The sequence below is a fragment of the Lycium barbarum genome, chromosome 2 (genome assembly GCF_019175385.1).
Source record: "Lycium barbarum isolate Lr01 chromosome 2, ASM1917538v2, whole genome shotgun sequence".
NCBI lineage: Eukaryota > Viridiplantae > Streptophyta > Magnoliopsida > Solanales > Solanaceae > Lycium > Lycium barbarum.
Genome location: NC_083338.1, coordinates 108372300 through 108393705, shown reverse-complemented (window position 1 = coordinate 108393705; position 21406 = coordinate 108372300). Strand labels below are relative to the sequence as shown.

Sequence of the window (21406 nt, the reverse complement as noted above, 5' to 3'; positions counted from 1 at the left end):
CCTATTTTGCTCCGACCTCTCGTCGGAAGGTCATAACATTTTACCCCGGTTCTTACCGTATACAAAACAAATCAAAATAGTGCTTAAAGAGAAGAAATTAACACACATGACATATATATAATGATATCAATAGTAATGGGACGTTACAAATTTGGCCATTGCGGCTAATACCTGCCAACTTTAATTAATACAGTAGTCTAATAAGAACGTTTTTTTTTCCCCTAATAATTAAATTGATTAACGACCCTACAATTAACACGGATTTCGCCTTTTGTTCCAGTTGGTGGTGCTAAGCTTCCCATTTTGAGCATGGAGTTCTTAAAATCCTCAAGAAAGGCAGATGGATCGTCCACATAATTCTGCACAATTTCTCTAGTATTGTCATCTCCAGTTGCTAGGACTTGGTCAGAGACAAGCAAGCCTTTTCCTGAGAGAAGATTAACGTAGTACTGATTGTCGAATGTTGATGGGGACATGTCATCAAGATTTGCTAGTGTAGTGTTAACTGAGCATAGTTGTTGCAGTGACTGCAAGAAATCCAAGTTCATGTCTGGATTGTTACCCCCATTTAGCCTGGAGTTAAATGTAGCACATCTAGCCTTCCCAATTGTATGTGCACCTTCAATATCGTTAATTACTCTTACATTAGCGAAATATCTTAATTAACAAAAAGAAAAACAATTACCAATGGCTTGTGTAAAATTTACCAGAGAGAGTGACCATGTCTTGAAGAGAAAGACCAAGATTTTGGAAGTTGGAAACAAGAGTGGCTACATTAGAGTTTGGTCCAGGGATGTTGTTATTTGCTGCTGTTTTGCTAGCTGTTAAACTATCCTTTCTCCCCATTTGCACTTGCCACCCCAAACCTCCTGACTGCAATATATATACATGCATGCATTAGTAGAAAATTCCAATATTGTAACTGAATCATTTTAACAGGATATATATATACCAGGACAACAGAATCTCTAGCAGCAATAGCAAGAATATCAGCACAAGATACAGTCTGGGGACAAGTATATTCTAGATCAGCTTTGATGGAATCAATCACTTCAAAACCCCTTAATGAGTTCAGGTTTGGTGCGGCTGTTTTCTCTCCGGTAAAATTAGGGGTATCGTCCAGCAGTACTGATGCGTCACATCCCTGAAACACTTTTACATAATTATTGAACATAAAAAATATACACAAAATAAAATAAAAAATGTGTGACTTGCATTAACGAAACAATCGTGGAAATGAAGACGAAGCAAAGAAGCAGCCATTCTGGGGTCTGGGGACACTGCACTTTCCACCCATGAAAAGATGATAGCTTCAGCTTCTGGGCAGCTGTTTTGATACAAACCAAAACTTAACACGATGGATGCATCAATGCATGTTTCCTCCGACTTGTTGGCAACAATATTTCCGCTTGCAAATGTTACTGAAAAGCTCAGTACCATTATGCAGAAAGAAGCTAGAAAGGGAGCCATTCAATTTTTTCTTTGGGTTTTATAGCAGCTTGATGAGAAAATTCGATTGGAAGTTGTGGTTTTTGAAGTTAATACTGAAAGTTGAGGCCTTAAATAGAGGAAATGCTAACTGCAAAGTGCAAACAGAAAAAGGAAGAGCAGTTGAGAGGAAGACACAGTCTAAGGCTAATGAGTCAAATTGGAAAATGAACATCACATGAGAGGTCCCATGGTGTATAACAATCCACCTAATACCACCTGCTCTACATGAGGTTAGTTCCAGCTCTCATATTTTGGGCAACTGGATCTTCATCTTCTTGGGAGAAAGGATGAAATTAGGGCATCCTATCGCAATTGCAACATGTGATTGCTAAATTAAATGATTTGATATTCATTATTTAGTTGTTTATGCAATTTATCGGAACTACATTTTGGAGCCAATAGGTTTACGAAAATGTCCAAAAGACAATAACTAAAGAAAGCTCCAACAGCTAAATCATTGATATACAATGAAACCTATGTGTATTATGTAGGGCAGTCCTTTGAAGCAATATGTAATTTGAAACAAAATCTCAGCTAATAGAGCATCTTTTCATAGCCATAACTGAGAATACATACACGTCCTCAAGGACAAACCATGGTCAATTAAAACAAATAGTAACTAGTACTAGCATCTTAAAGAGGTTCCCGACCAACTTCTGTATCGACAAAATTGGGGTCGTACATCTCATATTCATAATCTGCGTCAAGGTCCTCCATTGTTCTACCAAATACAAACTGCTTTGTTCCCATAGTGGTGAACGGCATCAGACCGAAAGCTCTGGCAGTTTTGATCTCCCTGGCAATCTTTCTTTGAGTCTTGGCACTAATTCCAGTCTATAAATGACCAAAACAGAAATAATAAGAAACATTTCCCGTATTCAGTCACCAAAATTAGTCGATGGATTTGATTACTAACCTTGCTCCTCTTGTTGAGAATTCCAGCCTCCGTTATGAAGTTAGCTAGGAACCTCACATTCTGTATTGAAAATTTGTTAAACGTATAAATAAGATAACTCCGTTAGGCCATAATTACGAGGCAATTCTCAGGAGGAACACACCTGTATGTTTGTAAGCAACATTCCAGTTGGACTGTGTTATTCAGTAACAATAAACTGATCAGCAGATAAACTTGAGGCTAAGTATATCAAATAAGCAATCTACGTGCTTGAGGGTGTTTCCACATGCAGATATTACGAATACACTTTAAAGACATACATGACCCTAGATACGAAGATATGGAGATCAAGGATTAGGGTAGAAGGTTAGTAGGTAGTCGAGCGTTGTCTAGTTTCCTTATCAGTATTGTTATCATTACTCTCCTACTATCTTATTCTTCGATTTTATTATTACTTGTGGTTTCATTTAATTCGTTTATCGTATTATTGGTTGTTGCTACTGTTATCTTCTTCACTATTTCCAGACTGGCTTCTTCACTACTATATTTGCTTTACATACTTGACTTTTGATATGCGTTATTTGAGCCGAGGGTCTATCGGAAACAACCTCTCTAACTACACTAGGTAGGGTAAGGCTGCGTACACAGCAACCTCCCCAGACCCCACTTGTGGGATTACACTGGGTATGTCGCCGTTGCATTTTAAAGACAGATGGTCAAAATGATGCAGAACCAAGAATACCAACCCTGAAATCAGCTTTGCGCAGAACTTCCTCTGTCGTAGTTTCAAATTCGTCCCTTTTAAAGGGCTTGCGAACTCCTGGTTTTCTAAGATCAAGATCTTGCAGATAATAATGAAAAGCTTAGAGGTGGACATGACAGCACCATAGAGAAAAAAGCGCAAAAGAGGACAGGTTGAGTTATGGTGACAAATTAACCATCCATAATTTTGCTCTTGCCACAGAGAACGAAGCTTGAAAACAAGGTGTACTAGGAAATAAGCACTTTGAGTATACAATTCTAGCACAGCCCAAACATCTGAATGTTTGATATAAACTGTTGAAAGGTCAAAGGGTGCAAGTTATACGAAAACCACAATGAGACATATCCTCATATGGCAATGATACTCAAGATGCTAAAAGCATGCAAGAAATGCTACCTCATTACTCATAACTTGATTTCATAAGTATTCCCAGGCCAAAAGGTCATATCTGCTCTGTAAGCATAATCATCTTTCTCTACTTCATCAGGATCAAACTCAAAATATCTGGCTGCTTCCTTCAACTTACCATCCATCCCATCTGATAATGTATCAAAACTTTCACCAGACCATCCAGTAAACTAGATCTGTTCCCAGAACTGAACGTGGATCCCGGACCAGATCTATCATAGGACTTTTCAGCCCTATCAAGCTTTCTGAAAAAGGAGGTTGAACTTGGCCTGTTTCCCGTACTATCACCGAATATTCATCTTTGAAAGTCTTCAGCAGACTCAAATGAGTTGGTGCTTTGCTTATCGTCAGCGGCTGTGTAGTGACAAGGAAAGTTGTGTCCATTACCAGGGGTGTAGATAAAAGAGAAAATGGATATACATGAAAAAGTTGATGATGAACAATGATGAAGAAGCACATAATTCCACAATAAAAAAGTACTCCCTCCGTTTCAATTTGTTTGTTTGGTTTTGACTTGGCACGGAGTTTAAGAAAGTAAATAAAACTTTTGAAACTTGTGGTCTTAAATTAAAGATATGTAGAATGTGCCAAACTGCCCTTTCAGTTTGGATTGTCCAACATGAAAGGCAGACGATTTTCAAAAGGAACAGTGTGGCCAGTGTCTATCTTGTTACTTCAGCATTTAAGATCCGTATCATCATGCTTCTTGGATCCTCCTCAAGCTAACACAACTTACTAAACGTATCATCATGCTTCTTGGATCCTCCTCAAGCTAACACAACTTACTATATTCTTAGTAAGTTGACGGAAACCACAACTTCTTCAACTAAAAATAACACCCCCTAATATTCTTATTAAGCCAGGGGCCCACATTAAGATCCATCAAAATAACAAAACTCATGGAAAATCGATTAACGTTAGTACTATTAGTGTCTGGCACAAATCTCCTACTAACAAAATTTAGAATCGGTCTTGACTTAAAGCAGATATTCATACCAAGAATGCAAACCTTTTTGGCCAATTTGATCAAAATCCCAAGTTGCTCCAAATGGGGCAAAGTATTTCTTCCATTAAATCAAGATTAGGAGTTTTGTTAAATGTTCGGGTTACCTCATCATTGACATCACGAAGGTTGTAGCTTGTTGATCGTTGCCGCTAAATAGTCGATAGTCATCCCTCTTACAATGGATTCGTTGGTGCTTTTATTAGATTATTGTAAAATTTCATGACCAAATCCACATAAAAATGCTCTGGTTGTTTTGTAAAATCCTTCCACTGATGGTGCTTAATGATTTCTTTGATGAAGACATCTTAATGATTTCTTGCTTCGGTGAAGAGAGCCTCGTCGCTTTTTTCCGTTTCTCGCTCTCCAAAATACTGATTTAAGTCATCCTCATCCTTTGTTATTGGTGATAAATGGTTTTAAACAAAAAAAATCCTCACTCGATGAAAAGGGGATGGACTTCAACTCCAAAGATGACATATAAGATGTCTTCATCAACAAAATCAATAAGCACCATAAGTGGAAGGATTTTACAAAACAACCAGAGAATTGGTAATGGAATTTTACAATAACCTAGTAAAAGCACCAATGAATCCATTGTAAAGAAGGATGACTATCGACTATTTAGTGGCAATGATCAACAAGTTGTACAACCTTCGTGATGTCGATGATGAGGTAACCCAGAAATCTATTAAAACACCTAATCTTGATTTAATGGAAGAAATACTTTGCCCATTTGGAGCAACTTGGGATTTTGATGCTAATTGGGAAAAAAGGTTTGCATTCTTGGTACAAATATCTGCTACAAGTCATGACCGATTCTAAATTTTATCAGTAGTAGATTGGTGCCAAAAACCAATAGTACTAACATCAGCGTTACCAGATTTTCCATGGTTTTTGTTATTTTCTCAAAGATGGATCTTGATGTGGGCCACCAGATTAATAGAATATCAGGGGGTGTAGTTTTGAGTCGGAAAAAAAAGAAGTTGTCGTTTCCATCAACTCCTAAAATTATCAGTGAATGGAAAAAGGAGGTCACATTGGAGAAGCTTCCCTCTTCACATTATATTCAATCTGCAAAAATGCATTGTCCTATAACTATGTAGACTAGCAAGCAATACTTCATTCTGAACATCAATTAAAAGTTTTTATCTTTTTGCATTTAAAAAAAATAAAACTAGTATCCAAACCAGATTTTAAAACCAAAAAGTGTGTAAGAAATTCAGTGTGTAACTAAAGCAAAAGCTTTTAGCTTCGCAAGCACGAAAAGCAAATTGGGCCCATAGAAAATCGCTGAACAACAATGATAGGATTCAAAATAAAGTCGAGAAAACCGAACCTCGCACATTTGTAGTTATAAAAATTGCAACTTGGCATGACAGTAATGGAATTTTGAGAGAGAATCGAATAAATAGTACCTACCAAAATTTGGAAGTGCAGAAAAGGTCCTGAAAACTTGAGGATGATATCGAGAAGAACGAGATAGGCAAGCATTGGCAGCCCATAAGACACCCCGAATAAGCTTCATCTTGCCTACAATAACGTAAAACCACTATATCTTAGAGAACTCTTTATTTTGATAAACCATTCAATCTCATCAGTTAGCCGACTCTAGCTTGAAACACGCTCAATTGATTGATTCAAATTATTATGTAACCAAAAAAATAAATAAATTATGTAAGAAATACTTCCAAGCAGTGGTGAAGGTGGAATTCGTTGAGGGTGTTCACACTTTGAAGAAGCAAATAAAAAATTCCATGAATGCCTTCACCGTAATTTTAAAATCAAACTGCGTAATATTAGCTAAATAAAAAAAAAATACTTGTAATATAACTGGCAATCATATAAAGTAAAACTAATATAAACAAGTCAACAAAAGAAAATTCTACTAGTGAAAGCATAACTCAAGTATATTATTACAATTGTACTCTACGAGTTTTCACTTCTTGAAATGTTTTCTTATAAGGGAAAGTTACATATTCGGCCGGTCGGCAAAAAATAATTACATCGCTAGCCAAATATACAAAAAATATACACTATTATGTACAAAATATGTACTCCCTTCGTTTCAATTTTTTTTATCTTACTTTCCCCTTTACACTGTTTCAAAAAGAATGCCTCTTTCCTTTTTGGCGACTCTTTAATTCTAACTTTTCACATGACATGTTTAAAATCACAAGATTAAAGGACATTTTGGTACATTCTACATATCTTTAGTTTTAATACCACAAGATTCAAAAGCCTTCTTTACTTTCTTAAACTCCGTGCCAAGACAAAACCAGCCAAACAAATTGAAATGGAGAGAGTATCTTCATTAGTATACAAAAATATTACATTTGTTGGCTACTATTTTGGTGGGGAGCTATACAATGTAAACATCCCGTTTTATAATAGACTCATTAGGTTGATTTTGAGACGTGGAAGTTGTTTTTGGTACTTTATGAAAATATCTCTCCACTTTTGCCATTGAAACTTCAATCTGAATTACAACAACAACCCAGTGTAATCCCATAAGTGAAGTCTGGGGAGGGTAGTGTGTGTACACACCTTACCCCTACCTTGAATTGTAAAAGTATGTTAACTAGAAGAATAATGACACAACACAAAATCATAAACTAAACCCATTTCTAATATGATCTAGACATGCAAAAAAATGATTACTGGACCCTTAGAACTTCATTCAAGTTAATTCATACCACCTCCCAAAAAGCAAGAAACTTTTAATGAAAAATCAAAGAGTTTGACCACCACGAACCAAGGTTTTTCTACTCCCAACACCCTCTATTTACTAACTGTTTATTGAAAAGGCACCAATTTTAAAAGCTTCCTGTGTAAAACACTAGCAGCCCAGTAGAGTAGCCTCTAATGAATTACCAATTCTTACTTGTGGCGACATCATGTGTAGAGGAAATCATTGTAAAATGTGCATATTCTGAGAAATGAAAGGTGTTTAAATTCACCAAGTAATTATATGCCACACAATGCGTTGAACTTAAGCAACGGAAAGATCAAACAAATAATAAGTTGGACCTCTGTGTGGCTGTGCATTTCAGAGTTGAGACGAGAGCATTTAAAGTAGAATGTAGGAAAAACAAACTTTGAGGTCAAGTTTATACAGCGAAAAGTAAAAGTTTGAAGAAGATAAAGAAAGAAACAAAATAATTTCCGTAGTGGTGAAACTGACCTCGGCGATTGTGGAGAGAAGGTAGCTGGCCACCGGAAACAATGTATTTCTCAGAGGTAGAGACATTGGACCAAATGCTAAATACATGTACTGTGGGTTTGAACTCCAGCTGAGTTAACAAAAAGTTGTAGGGCAGAATTTTCGTGACGCAGACTTTGCAAAATTATGCCTATTTGGGTCTAAGGAGAATTTACATGGATATAGACAGAATTTGCACGGACAAAAATTTTACCCGAAGAGCAGAATTTAAAAATCACCATTTGACAAGTGAGGGATGGCTCAGTGGTTAAGCACCTCCACCCACGACCGGTAGGTCCTGGGTTCGAGTCACACTGGAGGGGAAGTGTGGAATCACTATAAATCCTCCTAAATGAGGTGGAAAAAAAAAATCATCATTTTGAGGGGTAAAAATTAAAGACCACCTCCAGCGAAGGGCAATCCTGCAAATTGTACATTCCACAAAAGCCCAATGGGTTATTCTACTTTGTCTACTATAGCCCAATTAGGTTTTTCAGCTGGGCTATAACACAAGTTTAACCCAAATAGCGTTACTGGGCTGTTTCGGATTTTATTGTCCAAGACCTCAATTCCTTACTATTAACGGCGTGTTTCCATATTTGGTTGGTCAAATTTTTTAGAAAACAAATTACTTAAAAATAACTTTCTTAGTAAAAGTAGGGAAAGAAAGTTCTGCAGTCTTCCGACCCTCCGACATACCTCATATTTACCCCACCCCTGTAGCCCCCATCCCACTACCCCACACCCCCATCTCTCATAGTATTTGTCTAGATTATATAAAAATGCGTTTAGAATAATATTTTGGGTTTACGTAGCGAACACAAAAAAGTATGTAAGAAACTCATTTATTTTCCTAGAAAATATTTTCCGACAAAATATTTTCCTTCATACCGAACGCACCCTAAAATACAACTTCAACGATAACTAACTGGCCAATCTTCATTGGTTATGCTGAAAATTTTTTATAAATCATTTGTTAATTTTGTATAATCACATTACTCAAGTGATGTAAATGCCGTAGAGAGGTTTCTTGTACAAGAACTCACCATGAATACGTGAGTATTTTGTTTTTATAGTCAAATAATTCATGAAATCTTCACTTTATGATCTTCTTTCCTATAAGTCATTGTAAAGGGATCTACTTTTGACTAATTTGTATATTTTATACGGATAGGTATTAAGAAGTTTCAGCATACTTTCATTCTTGACCCTTTTTCCACGCATTCTTATCGCCAATCCGGGAAAAACTATGGGCTAAATAATGAAATATAGGTACAGGGAAATACCACTAACGTGATATAAGAATAATAAATTGGCAAAAATACAATAATATCCAGCTACGATGAATATTTCAATGTAGTGTCTCGCAGAGAATATTTGAAAATTCACGTCCCTTTACAGTGAAATCCAATTATTTTTGTTGAATTCTGATTCCTTATGTAGAATTCTCCAGCTTTAAGTACGATTCCATCGCATTCATCATGTTATTTTTGTTTGGCTGTAACTAAGATCACCGATTTCCTTATGAAGAAAAAGAAATTAAAGTAGCTAGCTGCTTAATTTTGACTCAAGCAAATAGTTCCTGGAAATGCTACAAACCTGTGTGTTTCTCTTAAAATACAATCGGGTGTGTTCGGTAACACATACATAGAATGTTCATTTAAATAATTTCCTCTAGAACTATATATTTTAATTCTTGATCCATGTCATTTCACTTGATTAAACGAAACATTAACTTTGTCAAACTTACATTCAAATAAGACCACTTCCATACTTGATCATCTTCCAGATTCTATTATTAATTGAAGTTACCTACCTAATACCCGACCAACACTGAAATTCTGAAAATGATGTAGAAACAATTTATCAAGCACAGAAAATATTCCCGAGAAACGTACCACACACTTAAATCCTTGAGTACATCGAAAAGTTTAAGGTAAACTAAAAGGAGAGAGTACATCTAGTTAGAGATAAGCTCATGCATTAATATGTGAAATTGCGTCAACAAGACGAATGAAGCTCGATTACGACATTTAAGCTGTTTCAAACTTTTGGTTAATTGGAAAGCTTCAATTTTAAACTATACAAATAATACAGGAATAAAAATGGCGATGCTTTTTTAGCTTTTGATCTTTTGGATTCATTCAAAAGTTTTGAATCAAAATGAAACATGCAACTATATACTATTAAAGATGACAGAAATCAATTTAATTTTGGAATTAATTAAAAGCACTATGCAGGTGTTGTGTGTGTTTTTAATTCAATATTTGAGTAATGAGGCGCAAATTTGCCAAAGTTATTAATTCGCATACTCACAGCTTATTTGACCTCGATCACACAAAAGTGATGAAAGATCTGCAAAATACTTATACATATCTCTAAACAAATATGGCGTTAAGTATGTGAAACTTCTTTCTCTAAAAGGTTCTTTTTACATCCTTAGTATGGGAAAGTTCTTTCTCTAAAAGGTTCTTTTTACATCCTTCCCAAAAAGAGAACATTTCTGATCATGTGCTAGCTTTTAAGATTTTAAAGTTAAAAAAATATTGAAATTACATGTAACTAAGTATAACAGCATTACTTAGTCATTTTTCTGTTTAATTATTGTCATCTGATCCGGCATTGATGAATTATATGATGTTTTCTCCTCTAAAACCCTGCCCGATCTTGTCACAACACATGACCTGACAGAAATAGGAGCGTGCTCAGAATTTTGTACAAATATGTATGAATAAAAAAGAATCTCGTGAAGGGGAATTGAAGAATCACCATGTAACATATATATATGCCTGGAAATAGATTGCTGGATATAGGGAAGTATATAGTAGTAATTAATATGGAAGGATGGGGAAGAGGAAGTAGAAGGTGTGGAGAGATTAATATAAGGCAAAGTTTGGTGAACAGTTAAGCATCAAAGTTGGAATCAGAATGGTGTAGGCAAGAAATGATGTTTGGCCTGAACTAGCCTATGGTATTGAATTGAAGTGGACATTTCGAGCAAAAAGACTGTCATGTGGACATGGCTGTCCAACTCCAGTACTTGAACTATGCATTAATTAAAAATCTTTAACAAGATCTGACGCCATGCTCCTAGTGATCATCACATACATCCTTTCCTTTGCCCTCCTAGTGATGAAAGCTCCTTGAGATTTAGCTTAAAATGGAACACTGAGCCAGCAAACCCACCGTCATCACTATCATTTTTGAGCTAGCTACAATGCTTCACTAAATAATGAAGTGATGAAACATGATCCATGGTACAATGGAAGTTCAAGTTAATTGATACTATATCATATAGCTGCTCTAGTACAAGGCTATACATAGAGTTGATCAAGATAACAACTGATCAACATAACAACTTTACTTCTAGGTGTGGTGGGATGAGGCCCGTCCACCCTTAATTAGAGGTCCTGTATTCGAGCTCTAAGAATGTAGAAACCTCTGGCAGTAAATGTTTCTCCGCTTCAATGGGCTTTTACGTGGCTGTGAATTTGGATTAGTCGAGTCAGTGGGTACCGAATACCAGCTGGTTATACAGAAAAAGAAACAATACACTAGCTCAAAAGTTAGTAATCGCAATTACCTTAAGATTATATATAGGAAAAAATTAATTAAAGCCATATCTTGGTGGCTACCTTAGTGGAGAGTTAGAAATCGATACCCTTAGATAAGAGAACATCTACTATAATTTCTTATTTCATATGGTCATCAGTATAACATTTGATTGGAGTGACTATTAGATAATAAGAAATGGCACTACTAGAAATTCAGGTTTTCTCCACCGACATTCAGTGGAAAATTTGGCTATAAAACATGATTTTCCACCTTATTTCCACTGAATCAGCTCACTGGGAAAACACATGGTGGGAACAGGTTCCCATTGAAACGTTGAGAAACTTCCTAATTTTCTGTGTGAAAACACTACTATTTTTTCTTCTTAGTGATTCAATCAAAATATCTGTGGGAATAGTCACTGAACATTTTTCACTCGGAAAATAGTGACTTTTAGTAGGAACAATATGGGGTTTCAATTGTCTCTTATTTTTTCCAGCGAGAGGTTAAAGTTAAAAAGATATAGAGAAAAGAATTTCATCCAAGAAGAAAAGAGGGGAAGTTTCAAATAAAGCAAATCTGTCATAGTTGTTTTGGGTTCTTACGCTGCTTTTGTATATATTCCGATCGATCGAACCAGCTAGCTTTGAGGCTTCCTTGACAAATTAACTCAATGAGAAAACCCTAAATGTCTGGACAATATATTCCGCTGATGTCAAGAACAAATACACATGCATGCAATTCAGTAATTTTAAAGCTACAGAAATTAACCCCTACCCGAAAAAAAGAAAACTACATGAAGAAGAGAGGCACAAGATAAGCGAATACAAATTAAAGATGAAGGGCCAGAATCTTCAAAAATATGAAATATTAGTAATTAAGTACAAAGAATCCTGCTACATGAAAGAGCTAACCCCATAAATGAAAAGAACTTAATTGCTATGGTTAATTAATAAGCTGAAAAGCTAGTCTTTGTACAATAATAATAATTAATCAGGGGAAAAGTCTCTAATAGTTAATTTGAGGGGTTTCATATCTAAAGATCATAACCTTATCATTAGTCACCAGTTCAGAAAAATAACATACCAATTGATCATAAAGAAAAAGCCCTTTTTAGTTCCTACTGATCTTCTTTTGGATCTCTCCTCATTTGTGATGGCACCATATCCTGCAGAAGCCCGTGATCTCTAGCCAAAGAGGAAGAAGAAGACGTAGAAGGCGAAAACATTCTCTCTTGGGATGAATTAGTAGTCGAAAACAAGGAGGAATCACTAGTAGTACTAGTAAAGTTTATAGGTAATGTTGGTGTCTGAAAATAGGTCGATTGTTGTTGTTGTTGTTGTTGCACTTGATAATGAAATTGCGGGAAAAACAAAGAGGAAGTACTACCAACACCACCAATTGAGCCACCGTACCCGGTGGTTTCTGGCAGAATGCCGATGCTGCCACGTGGTGTAATTGGGCATGGTTGTGTGTGAGTACCTTCATAAGTTGTAACAACTATTGAAGGATCTTCAGATGACCTTTCCACTCTCTTCTTCACACCACATGTTGGAGTGGTGCAACGATAGTAGCTCCTTCATCACAAAATTTTGCATGTCATTTCAAGAACAGAAATGGTATAAAAAGTTGAAAAAGTAAGAAAGCAAGAAAGGTATTCCATTATGATTATAAAAGAACTGGAGGAAATAAAGATTGTCGCTAGCTAATTAAGAGATAAACAAGCATTTATTTAAGACCATTAGTAATTACTATGTCTATGCAGTTGTGTGTGTAAACGTGTGTTTGCGTGTAGGTGTGAATATATACCTGGGAAAGGGGCTGTTTTTCACTGCTTTTTGACCATACTTTCTCCATCTAAAACCATCATCCAAATGATCAATTTCACTCTTCGTCATGAACGCAAATCTTGGTTCTCTTTCCCTCTTTTGCTTCTTCTTTTTCGGCTTTAACCTAATTAAGTCCACCAAAAACAGTACCAATCATTAATTCTTTTTCCCAATTTAATTTGCAAATAATCAGATTATCATTTGCGTAAAGAAGAAAAAACCCCATTAAACCAAGATCTTCCTGGATATTGTGTTGACTAATGCATAAAAAAAACTTTTATTATAAAATACATAAAAAAGACTGTCTTTATCCATAAAGATGCAAAATTTAATTAAGTCTCACTGTTTCTTATTCTTGTCTTGATGATCATCAGGTTGTTGTTCTACTGTTTTAGTCGTCTGTTGATCATCATTAGGTGCAGCTTCATTTGATGACGTAGAAATGGACGACGAATTAGGAGTATTTACAATATTCTCAGATGGAATCTTGGCTACATGTGCTTGAGATGGATTAATCAATAAGGGTTGTGGTGGTGGTGGTGGTGAAGGTTGAAGCAAATCGAATATAGAAGTAGTAATTTGATCATGAGAAGCAAACATGGTTTCTATTAAACTTAAAGAAGAACCCTTTTCTGTTTCACATGGTGGCATATCAAAGATGCTTGATAACGAATAATTACTATTACTCGCCGGAATCTGATGATCGGAGAATAAGGCTGTACTTGTTTCTGGTTTAAGATTGTTGTTTTCCTTCTCATCCATGGACTTGATCAAAAGCATAGATTCTTCTTCATTTGTGGTTTATTTTTTATCTCTTTGCTCAAAACTCTAGTCTTGTTACACTGTACAACAAAAGGCAGTGAGAGAGAGAGAGAGAAAAATAGACTTTTTGTATAGGCTTTATGTTTTTGGTTTGAAGAGTGAAGAGACTTTTTTGTTTGTTTCGGCACTTTATTTATTAGGGAGGAGAGGGGAGAGGGGGGGTGGGGTATTTTTTTTTCACCTAGGAGTTTGAAGTTGACCGGTAAATGCCGGTGGAGTACGACCGTGTTCAAATGGAAAATAATTGCTGGTTTTGACCATGCTGAGTAAGTTGATTTATTTAATTGACAATTTGACATGATACTAGGTAAGTTTATTTATTTGATTATTGTTCAAACATTGTGTAAATGCATGTGAACGACAATAATGGCCGCTTTAAAATATTTTCTGCCGCAGCAGTGTGCATTGTGTGTATTCTAAACGCAAGGTACAATACCCTATTTAGATTTCACATCACCAATTCCAATGTATGTATTGATGTTTTTTGAGAGGAATTTGTTAGTTCTTTAGGCAATAGATACCGAATTAAGCTCGCTAAGAAATTTTGACATTTGAGAAAGGATAATAAGGGTGGGAGTAAATTTTCATTTTTGGCAAATTTAAAAGATCAAAACTGCTCAAAAACATACTTAACTGATCATTTTGAACCTACCCTCAACCATATGGGATATTTTTGTTATTTTCTCACATTTCAGGTAGGATTTTATCAAATCCGATCAAAATTAAATATTTTTTATGCAACAAAAAAAGGAATAGTGACATTTGCTTAATAGCCATAAAGCTGGATGACCACCCATGAAATTTACTGTATAAATTAATTAAAACAAAATTTATGGGAGCTGATGTCAAATTGTCAATGCCACTTGTTACGAAAACCTGTAATATAAATAATTTTATCATGATAAGAGAAAAAATTGCTTAATTTATAGAATTACCTATAAACTTTTCGCAATTGTCATATTCATAACAAATTTTAAGAAGTTTAATGTTGCACAGCGTTAAACTTGAAAAATAATAACCTGAGATTGAAATTGCAGTTATTGCTCTCCACTGCTTAAAAATAGAGTTCAAAACTTCAAATTCTACTAATGAAACTATCTTTTCTTTGCATCTATTGCTTTTGATCGCACAAATGCTTTTTCCTTTTTTACCTTGCCTGTATTCACTATATCACTTCTGATTTTAAGTTCTATTTCTATCTTCTGCACTTGCATTCTCATAGTACGTACTAGTACTATATAACCAAAGAAATTTCAGAACACAATAATAACCACCATATACTACCCGTTTTAATTTATATTTATTTTTTACTATGATTTTCTAAAAAAAGTTAGAAATAATTTAATTGAACTTTTCATTTTACTTTCAATAAAAAACAATTCTAGTGCGCACAAATATATGACATGTTTAAGATCATAACTTTTAGCCCTTTACTTTTAATAGTATCATTTAGACCTTTTATTTTGGTCCAAAATAAGTATTCTTTTTACATAATTAAGAAGGTATCAATTGTTTTTATTTTAAAATTTACCCTTATTTAAATAAGTGAGTTTTTATGTAATCAAGAAACTATATTAAATAAGGATCATTCAATTAAGAATAAGTTAGTTAAAAATCTATTTTTTTCTAAGAATTAGTATTTTCTTAAAAGCCGTGTCAAAAGCCAAAAGAATTACTGCTTATTATGGACCAGAGGGAGTAACCTTTGAAAAATTACAATTACAAATTTCAAAAATATTTCACAAACTTAATATATTGTTAATAAGTTCACATAAATTGAAACAATTATATTTTATAGCAATCCTATAGATTATAGAAGGCTTAATCTATTCATAACATATAGTGTCAGTATGCACGTTACTATATCTCCAGCTAGAGGGGAGCTTTTTGCAATAAATGTAGGAGGAAGAGGACCACCGCTGCGGCAAAATACTCGGCGATTTCGTACGCGTCTTTGTTGACCGGTTACCGGAGAGTGTGAATGGGGGCTCATCCTACACGTGTGAACAGTAAAGTGCTATAAAGAAACTTTGGCTCATTTACAATTGTGCTCTTCCCTTCCTTTCCCCATTTTCCCCTTTACAAAGCAATCACTCTTTCTTGAGGGAAAAGAATTAGGACCCGTTTCGTTTGGCCATGCGAAATTATTCACTTTTTTTCCAGAAATTTTTTTCACTTTATTTGAAAATCAGCGTTTGGTCATGAAAATTTCAAAATACAACTTGAAGTATAATTTAGAACACACCTTTTAATACATTCAACAACGAAATATTCTTTGCAAAAAGTATAACCAAACATGACTTCATTCAACTTCAACTTCAACTTCAAAAGTACCAAATAAAGTGAAAAAATATTTGGTTTCTATGGCCAAGCGCCTAGTAAATGTCCTCCTTCCCTTCTCAATACGCGGAAATGATCTCTTATAGCCATTTATATAAATTAAATAGAAGAAAATAATCTTTTTAAATCTCTTATGTATAAAAATAAAAATCTTGTAAAAATGATTTCTCAATCCTCCCTCTTCTCTAATTTCCTCTCACACTTCCTAATTTTTTTCTCATTTTTTCGATATATGAATTTTAACGCAGTTACTATTTTAACTTAAAGTCTCGCGCGTTATCAATTATATCATTAAAGATAATTTTAATACAGATAGTCAGAATGACATTCAGCGCACCAATTACTAATTACTTGTGAATTACTAAGACGCGTACACTATAAATTATGTGTTACATGCAATATTTATATTCTACTCCAGTAAGTAATATTATCATCATTATTATTTCCACTTTTATGTAATGAATTGGTATATATTTCTATTTTACCTCCTATTTTTTCCCAATCAGAAGGCACATGTGCCATTTCTAACCACGGTAATTTATTATATAGCGTCCCAATTATTAATTACTTATGAACTACAAACAAGATGCGTGAAATATAAATTATGTGTCACATGTGTTAAGTTTGTGTTCTGCTCCGGTAATATTATCATCATTATTATTTCTACTTTTGTATAGTGAATTAGTATATATTTCTATTTTACCTCCTATTTTTTCCCAATCAAAGTCACATTCTTTGGTGTTATTTCTATAGTTGGTCTATCGGAATTATTTTGTGAATGATATAGGGCCCTCGTCTTTTTAAGCTATGATGGTTGCATAGTCTACACCATAATTAAGAAGAGTCCTTATAGTGATGATCATTTACTAACTAATATATATGATGTTATTGATAGGTTCCAATCGCTATAGTTCTAAGGGACCCAAATTTGGTACGTAGCTTCAGCCGATCACAATATATGCTTTCGAATCTATATAATTACGTAATGCGTGAAATTTGTTTACTGCCACTCGTCGTAGAAAATTGGAAGAAAAAAAAAAAAGCGAACTCCAATTTGCTTTCAAGAATTGTTGAAATTAATTACACAAAGGAACTCATGAGAATCATATACGAGATGAGACTAATGTAGCTATATAAAGCAAACAGATGAATTAGAGAAATAAACAAATATATTGCCGCAGCCAACCTCATTCAATTTTTATATCATTTGGTTGTATTTTAACAAAACCTTTGGTGATGCCATCGATCTTTTTTATTATCTTTCTTTGAGAAGGATCTTTTAATAGGAATATATATGTTAGCTTTTTATAAAATCGAATGTATTTGTCAAGAGCTATAATATTATGGAACAACATATAACAAGAATATAACTTTTATCTGAGGACCCATTTGGGAATCAAATATCATTTCACTGTTTACAAATACTAGCCAATTTCGAAATTAAACTAGTTTGAAGTATTGTAGAGTGAAAAACAGCCTAAGAAATATCAACCAATATGGTTAGCATAAATCCACCTAACATTCGTACCAAAAATAAAGTATAATAACATGGTTCTTTAATAATCACTTGCTTTTAATTTCATTAATTGCCATATACATATATATATATATATATATATATATATATATATATATATATATAATTTGTCACCACACAGGTTTTAGTAAATTCTCGTCATGTTTGGGAACAGAAAAAGAACATAAAATGTCCCTTTATTTACTGGTGATGTTATACCTATTAACAAGCAGCCGCAGACAACATCAGTATGCGACAGATTTTCCTTTTGTAGACAAATTGAAAATGAAATTGGTTTATGCTAGCTGATTACCCTAACATGACCTTTAACATGCATAATCCCCCTGTTTAATTTTATCGCCATAGTCTCAATGCTTGAAAAATAGAATATTTTAGTTTTCCTATGTCAAATGATCTCGGGGTCTCTTTTTCTTATATCTATGCCTCCTCTTCATGTTTAAGTTTATATTATATATGATACTATTACTGCATGCGATGTTTTATATATCTTGTATTTTTTTTTCTTTTTACATGCTCTCTCCGTTCACTTTTACTTGTTCACTATACTAACTAGAAATTTTTACTTGTATTTGTCCACTTTAGCATATCAAGAAAAAGACGAACTTTCTTTCTTGTTTTACTCTTAACATTAATTACTCATTTTTAAATTATTTTTTAAGTCTACTGAGACTATACATCAATTAATTTGGATATTATGATAAAATATATAATTTATTTATTAATTTTTAAGAGGCGTGTAAATTAAAAAATGATAAGTAAAAGTGAATGGAGGGAGTAGTTAACAATGGAATAATTAAGGGCCAATTAGATAAGGAGTTTTTTAGGGGAAATAGTGAATGGTGTCCAAAAATGAGAAGAAGAGAAGAAAAGACGGCATGATACACGGAGCATGGTCCCAAAACAGACGGCTAATATTTACTGTAGTGTAATCTTTATAGAGACAAAGCACATGCAAATATTGTAAGATTTCTTAATTCCAGGTTTTACTTGCATTCTACGTTCTCTTTCATTTTCCTACCTTAATTTTTTATTCCCCTCTGCTCCATCCCTGTCCTCACGTTTTTTTCTTTTTTCATCATTTTGTTCATAAACTACGCTTCCACTCTTAATATAAGACTAATTTTTATTCCCCTTTGTTTCCTCTAATTGCAATATGGTTAGTTGATTGCTGGCTTTTATGGTAATCTTTTGGTGGCACTGCTGACAAGGAGAATTTGCAGTAAATAAAATGCACATGAAATTTCATACTGTATTAATTTACGGTGTAAAGCTGCAACTCTTGGATGAGTTAAATATTTATCTAGCTATGACAATGTATGGGTATTTTGTATTAACTATAAAGCAACTTGAGGTAACTTTCTGTGCGAGATTGAGTGTATAATCTGAAAAGTTCTTAAATAACCTTGAAAAATCAATCAAACTATGCTGATTGTGTAAAATACAATTACCCTGTTAATTGACACAAATTATATCTTTACGCAGTGGATATAAATCAAATATTCTTCGGATATATTGTGACCTTTTATCAATGCGTCTCTTGTGTTTTCAAACTACCACAGATAAACTACATACCTTGATCACTATTTAAAGCGGAAAAAAATAATCATTCAATGTCACTTCTCCTAACTAATAGACGGACAATTCTAATCTAATCCAATTTAAATAAAATACAATTTTCTTAAAATATTCCTTGAAAGCATCATGAAATCTCTTCCCCATCTGACGATAGTAATACTTTGAATTGAATACCACTATACCAAACCAGGGGTAACATTTTGCCGAATACGTGGAGCAGACATTTTCTTTTCCCTAACAAAGATTATGTTAATAATCATATCAGATATACTCCTACTACACTTGATTTTCCCCAAAAGATAGGTTGAGCTGTTAACTGTGATTTACTTCGGACAAAAATTCACATTTTCTTTTTAACATCAGCAGTTATCTCCCTTTTATTTACGTAAGCCCATCTAGAAATAGCGCGTGCCATTAGATTTTGACGTTTTATCTTTTTACCCTTTAAAAATTTATTTATGTTACATTTCGGAAAACATAACTTCGTAGAGATCTAGTAGCTCAGTTGGTTGACTACCTTAACTTTCACCTTGTTGGTGAGGGCTCGAATCCCCACATTGTAATCCCCTCCCCATTTCCCTTCCCCCCTATGTAATAAAAACGATTTAAAAAAAAAGAAAAAAAAAAAAGAAGACCATAACTTCGAGTTTGTCTCCTTATATTAGGAAATTTTGTAGTTTTCCTAGTTTAATTTTCTAGCTCATTTACCAAACATATACGTTATCAACATCATTTCACTTGTCATCAAGTTAATCTTTCATAGAGCACTTAAGAGGTCTCTACAATTACGAAATACTCCTACTCCGGTTAGAACTTTCTGTTAAAAATCCAAATGACGACAAAATCGAACTCGCTACTGTATCGGGCAAAACACGCATCCGGGCTAGTCTTCACCGCCCGAAGCTCAAAAAGTCCGGGGTATCTACACAGCTGGCCTTCACCCTCACCAACTCGGGTCATGTCCGCAAGCCTCGATCAGTGTGTCATGGCAGAGACGCACGTGGGGTTACAGTCATGTCACATCGCCTGAACTTTGCGGTTAGAAAAGTTTCCCTTTGGCTTATATAAGGAAGCAGGGATGGCTCGACCATAAGGCCAATAAAGTAATCGCTTGGGGCCTCAACTTTTTTGGGGTCCCATATTTTCCTTAAAGATGTATTTTATATACTCCTTCCATTCAATTTATGTGAACCTGTTTGACTGGGCATGAAGTTTAAGAAAGGAGAGAAGATTTTTAAACTTGTGGTGTTATATGATTCACATATATTTTGTGTGGCTATAAATGATTGCATAAAGGTAAATTGTTTCCCAATATATGAAAATGGTCATTCTTTTTGGCATGGACTAATAAGGAAATAGGCTCACATAAATTGAAATAGAGGGAGTATATAATTGTTGCCTCAGCCGAAAGAAGTTTTTCAAAATTAAAATTGATAAAATCTTATCTAAGATCAACAATGTCTCAAGATAGATTGAATAAATTAGCTATATTATCAATTGAAAAAGAATTGTTAGAACAAATCACTTATAAAACAGTAATTAATGACTTCACTTCTAAAAAAGCTAGAAAAATTGACAATAAATAAAAATACATATGACGATCTTTCATTTAAAAAAGAATAGGGCCTCACTCTGAAGTTTAGCTTTAGGCCCCCAGTGTTGTTGAGATGGCTAGATAGAAGCGATGGATCATCTCCTTCCTCTCACTATTTGTAACCCTATTATTTTCTCTAAGCAATATACATGAAAGTTCATTATTATTAGCTTTTATCTTTACCGCATTATTATTCCGTATTCTTTTACACCCGTGCTCTACATCACTCCAAATCGATCTCGCCAAAGAATTCTCAGGGTTGGATAGGACCCACTTGTTTTTAAACCCAATAAAAATAAATCTCTAACTGATTTTTTTGGTTAAACCCGATTTCACCGGAAAACAGTTTGGCACCGTCTGTGGGGATAGACAGGTATGGAGTCGTCCTGATTCAT

The 21406-nt window shown here is 34.3% G+C and overlaps 3 protein-coding genes across 8 annotated transcripts; all 3 read right to left on the bottom strand.

The window, feature by feature from the left end:
• Positions 1 to 93: 93 nt before the first annotated feature.
• LOC132621240 (peroxidase 40-like) lies at positions 94 to 1523 on the bottom strand. The gene is made up of 4 exons (XM_060335429.1): positions 1216 to 1523; positions 953 to 1144; positions 708 to 873; positions 94 to 619 (listed from the first exon to the last, which is right to left on the bottom strand). The coding sequence occupies exons 1-4, from the start codon at positions 1468 to 1470 to the stop codon at positions 222 to 224; spliced, it is 1011 nt and encodes a 336-aa protein (XP_060191412.1). The 5' UTR covers positions 1471 to 1523; the 3' UTR covers positions 94 to 221.
• A 351-nt stretch (positions 1524 to 1874) lies between these two features.
• Positions 1875 to 7977, bottom strand: LOC132626735 (uncharacterized). Of its 4 annotated transcripts, none has more exons than XM_060341709.1 (6): positions 7745 to 7977; positions 5979 to 6093; positions 3546 to 3911; positions 2550 to 2580; positions 2408 to 2467; positions 1875 to 2325 (listed from the first exon to the last, which is right to left on the bottom strand). In XM_060341709.1, the coding sequence occupies exons 3-6, from the start codon at positions 3548 to 3550 to the stop codon at positions 2125 to 2127; spliced, it is 297 nt and encodes a 98-aa protein (XP_060197692.1). In that variant the 5' UTR covers positions 3551 to 3911; positions 5979 to 6093; positions 7745 to 7977; the 3' UTR covers positions 1875 to 2124. The 4 variants fall into 4 exon arrangements, with proteins under 4 accessions (XP_060197692.1, XP_060197690.1, XP_060197691.1 ...); XM_060341707.1 differs by having other exon boundaries at positions 5983 to 6093; positions 7745 to 7962; XM_060341708.1 differs by lacking the exon at positions 7745 to 7977 and adding an exon at positions 7445 to 7712 and having other exon boundaries at positions 5983 to 6093.
• A 2501-nt stretch (positions 7978 to 10478) lies between these two features.
• On the bottom strand, positions 10479 to 14084 carry LOC132626734 (probable WRKY transcription factor 48). Of its 3 annotated transcripts, none has more exons than XM_060341705.1 (4): positions 13487 to 14084; positions 13124 to 13267; positions 12401 to 12891; positions 10479 to 11245 (listed from the first exon to the last, which is right to left on the bottom strand). In XM_060341705.1, the coding sequence occupies exons 1-3, from the start codon at positions 13921 to 13923 to the stop codon at positions 12435 to 12437; spliced, it is 1038 nt and encodes a 345-aa protein (XP_060197688.1). In that variant the 5' UTR covers positions 13924 to 14084; the 3' UTR covers positions 10479 to 11245; positions 12401 to 12434. The 3 variants fall into 3 exon arrangements, with proteins under 3 accessions (XP_060197688.1, XP_060197689.1, XP_060197687.1); XM_060341706.1 differs by lacking the exon at positions 10479 to 11245 and adding an exon at positions 11271 to 11288; XM_060341704.1 differs by lacking the exon at positions 10479 to 11245 and having other exon boundaries at positions 12146 to 12891; positions 13487 to 14083.
• Positions 14085 to 21406: the final 7322 nt, after the last annotated feature.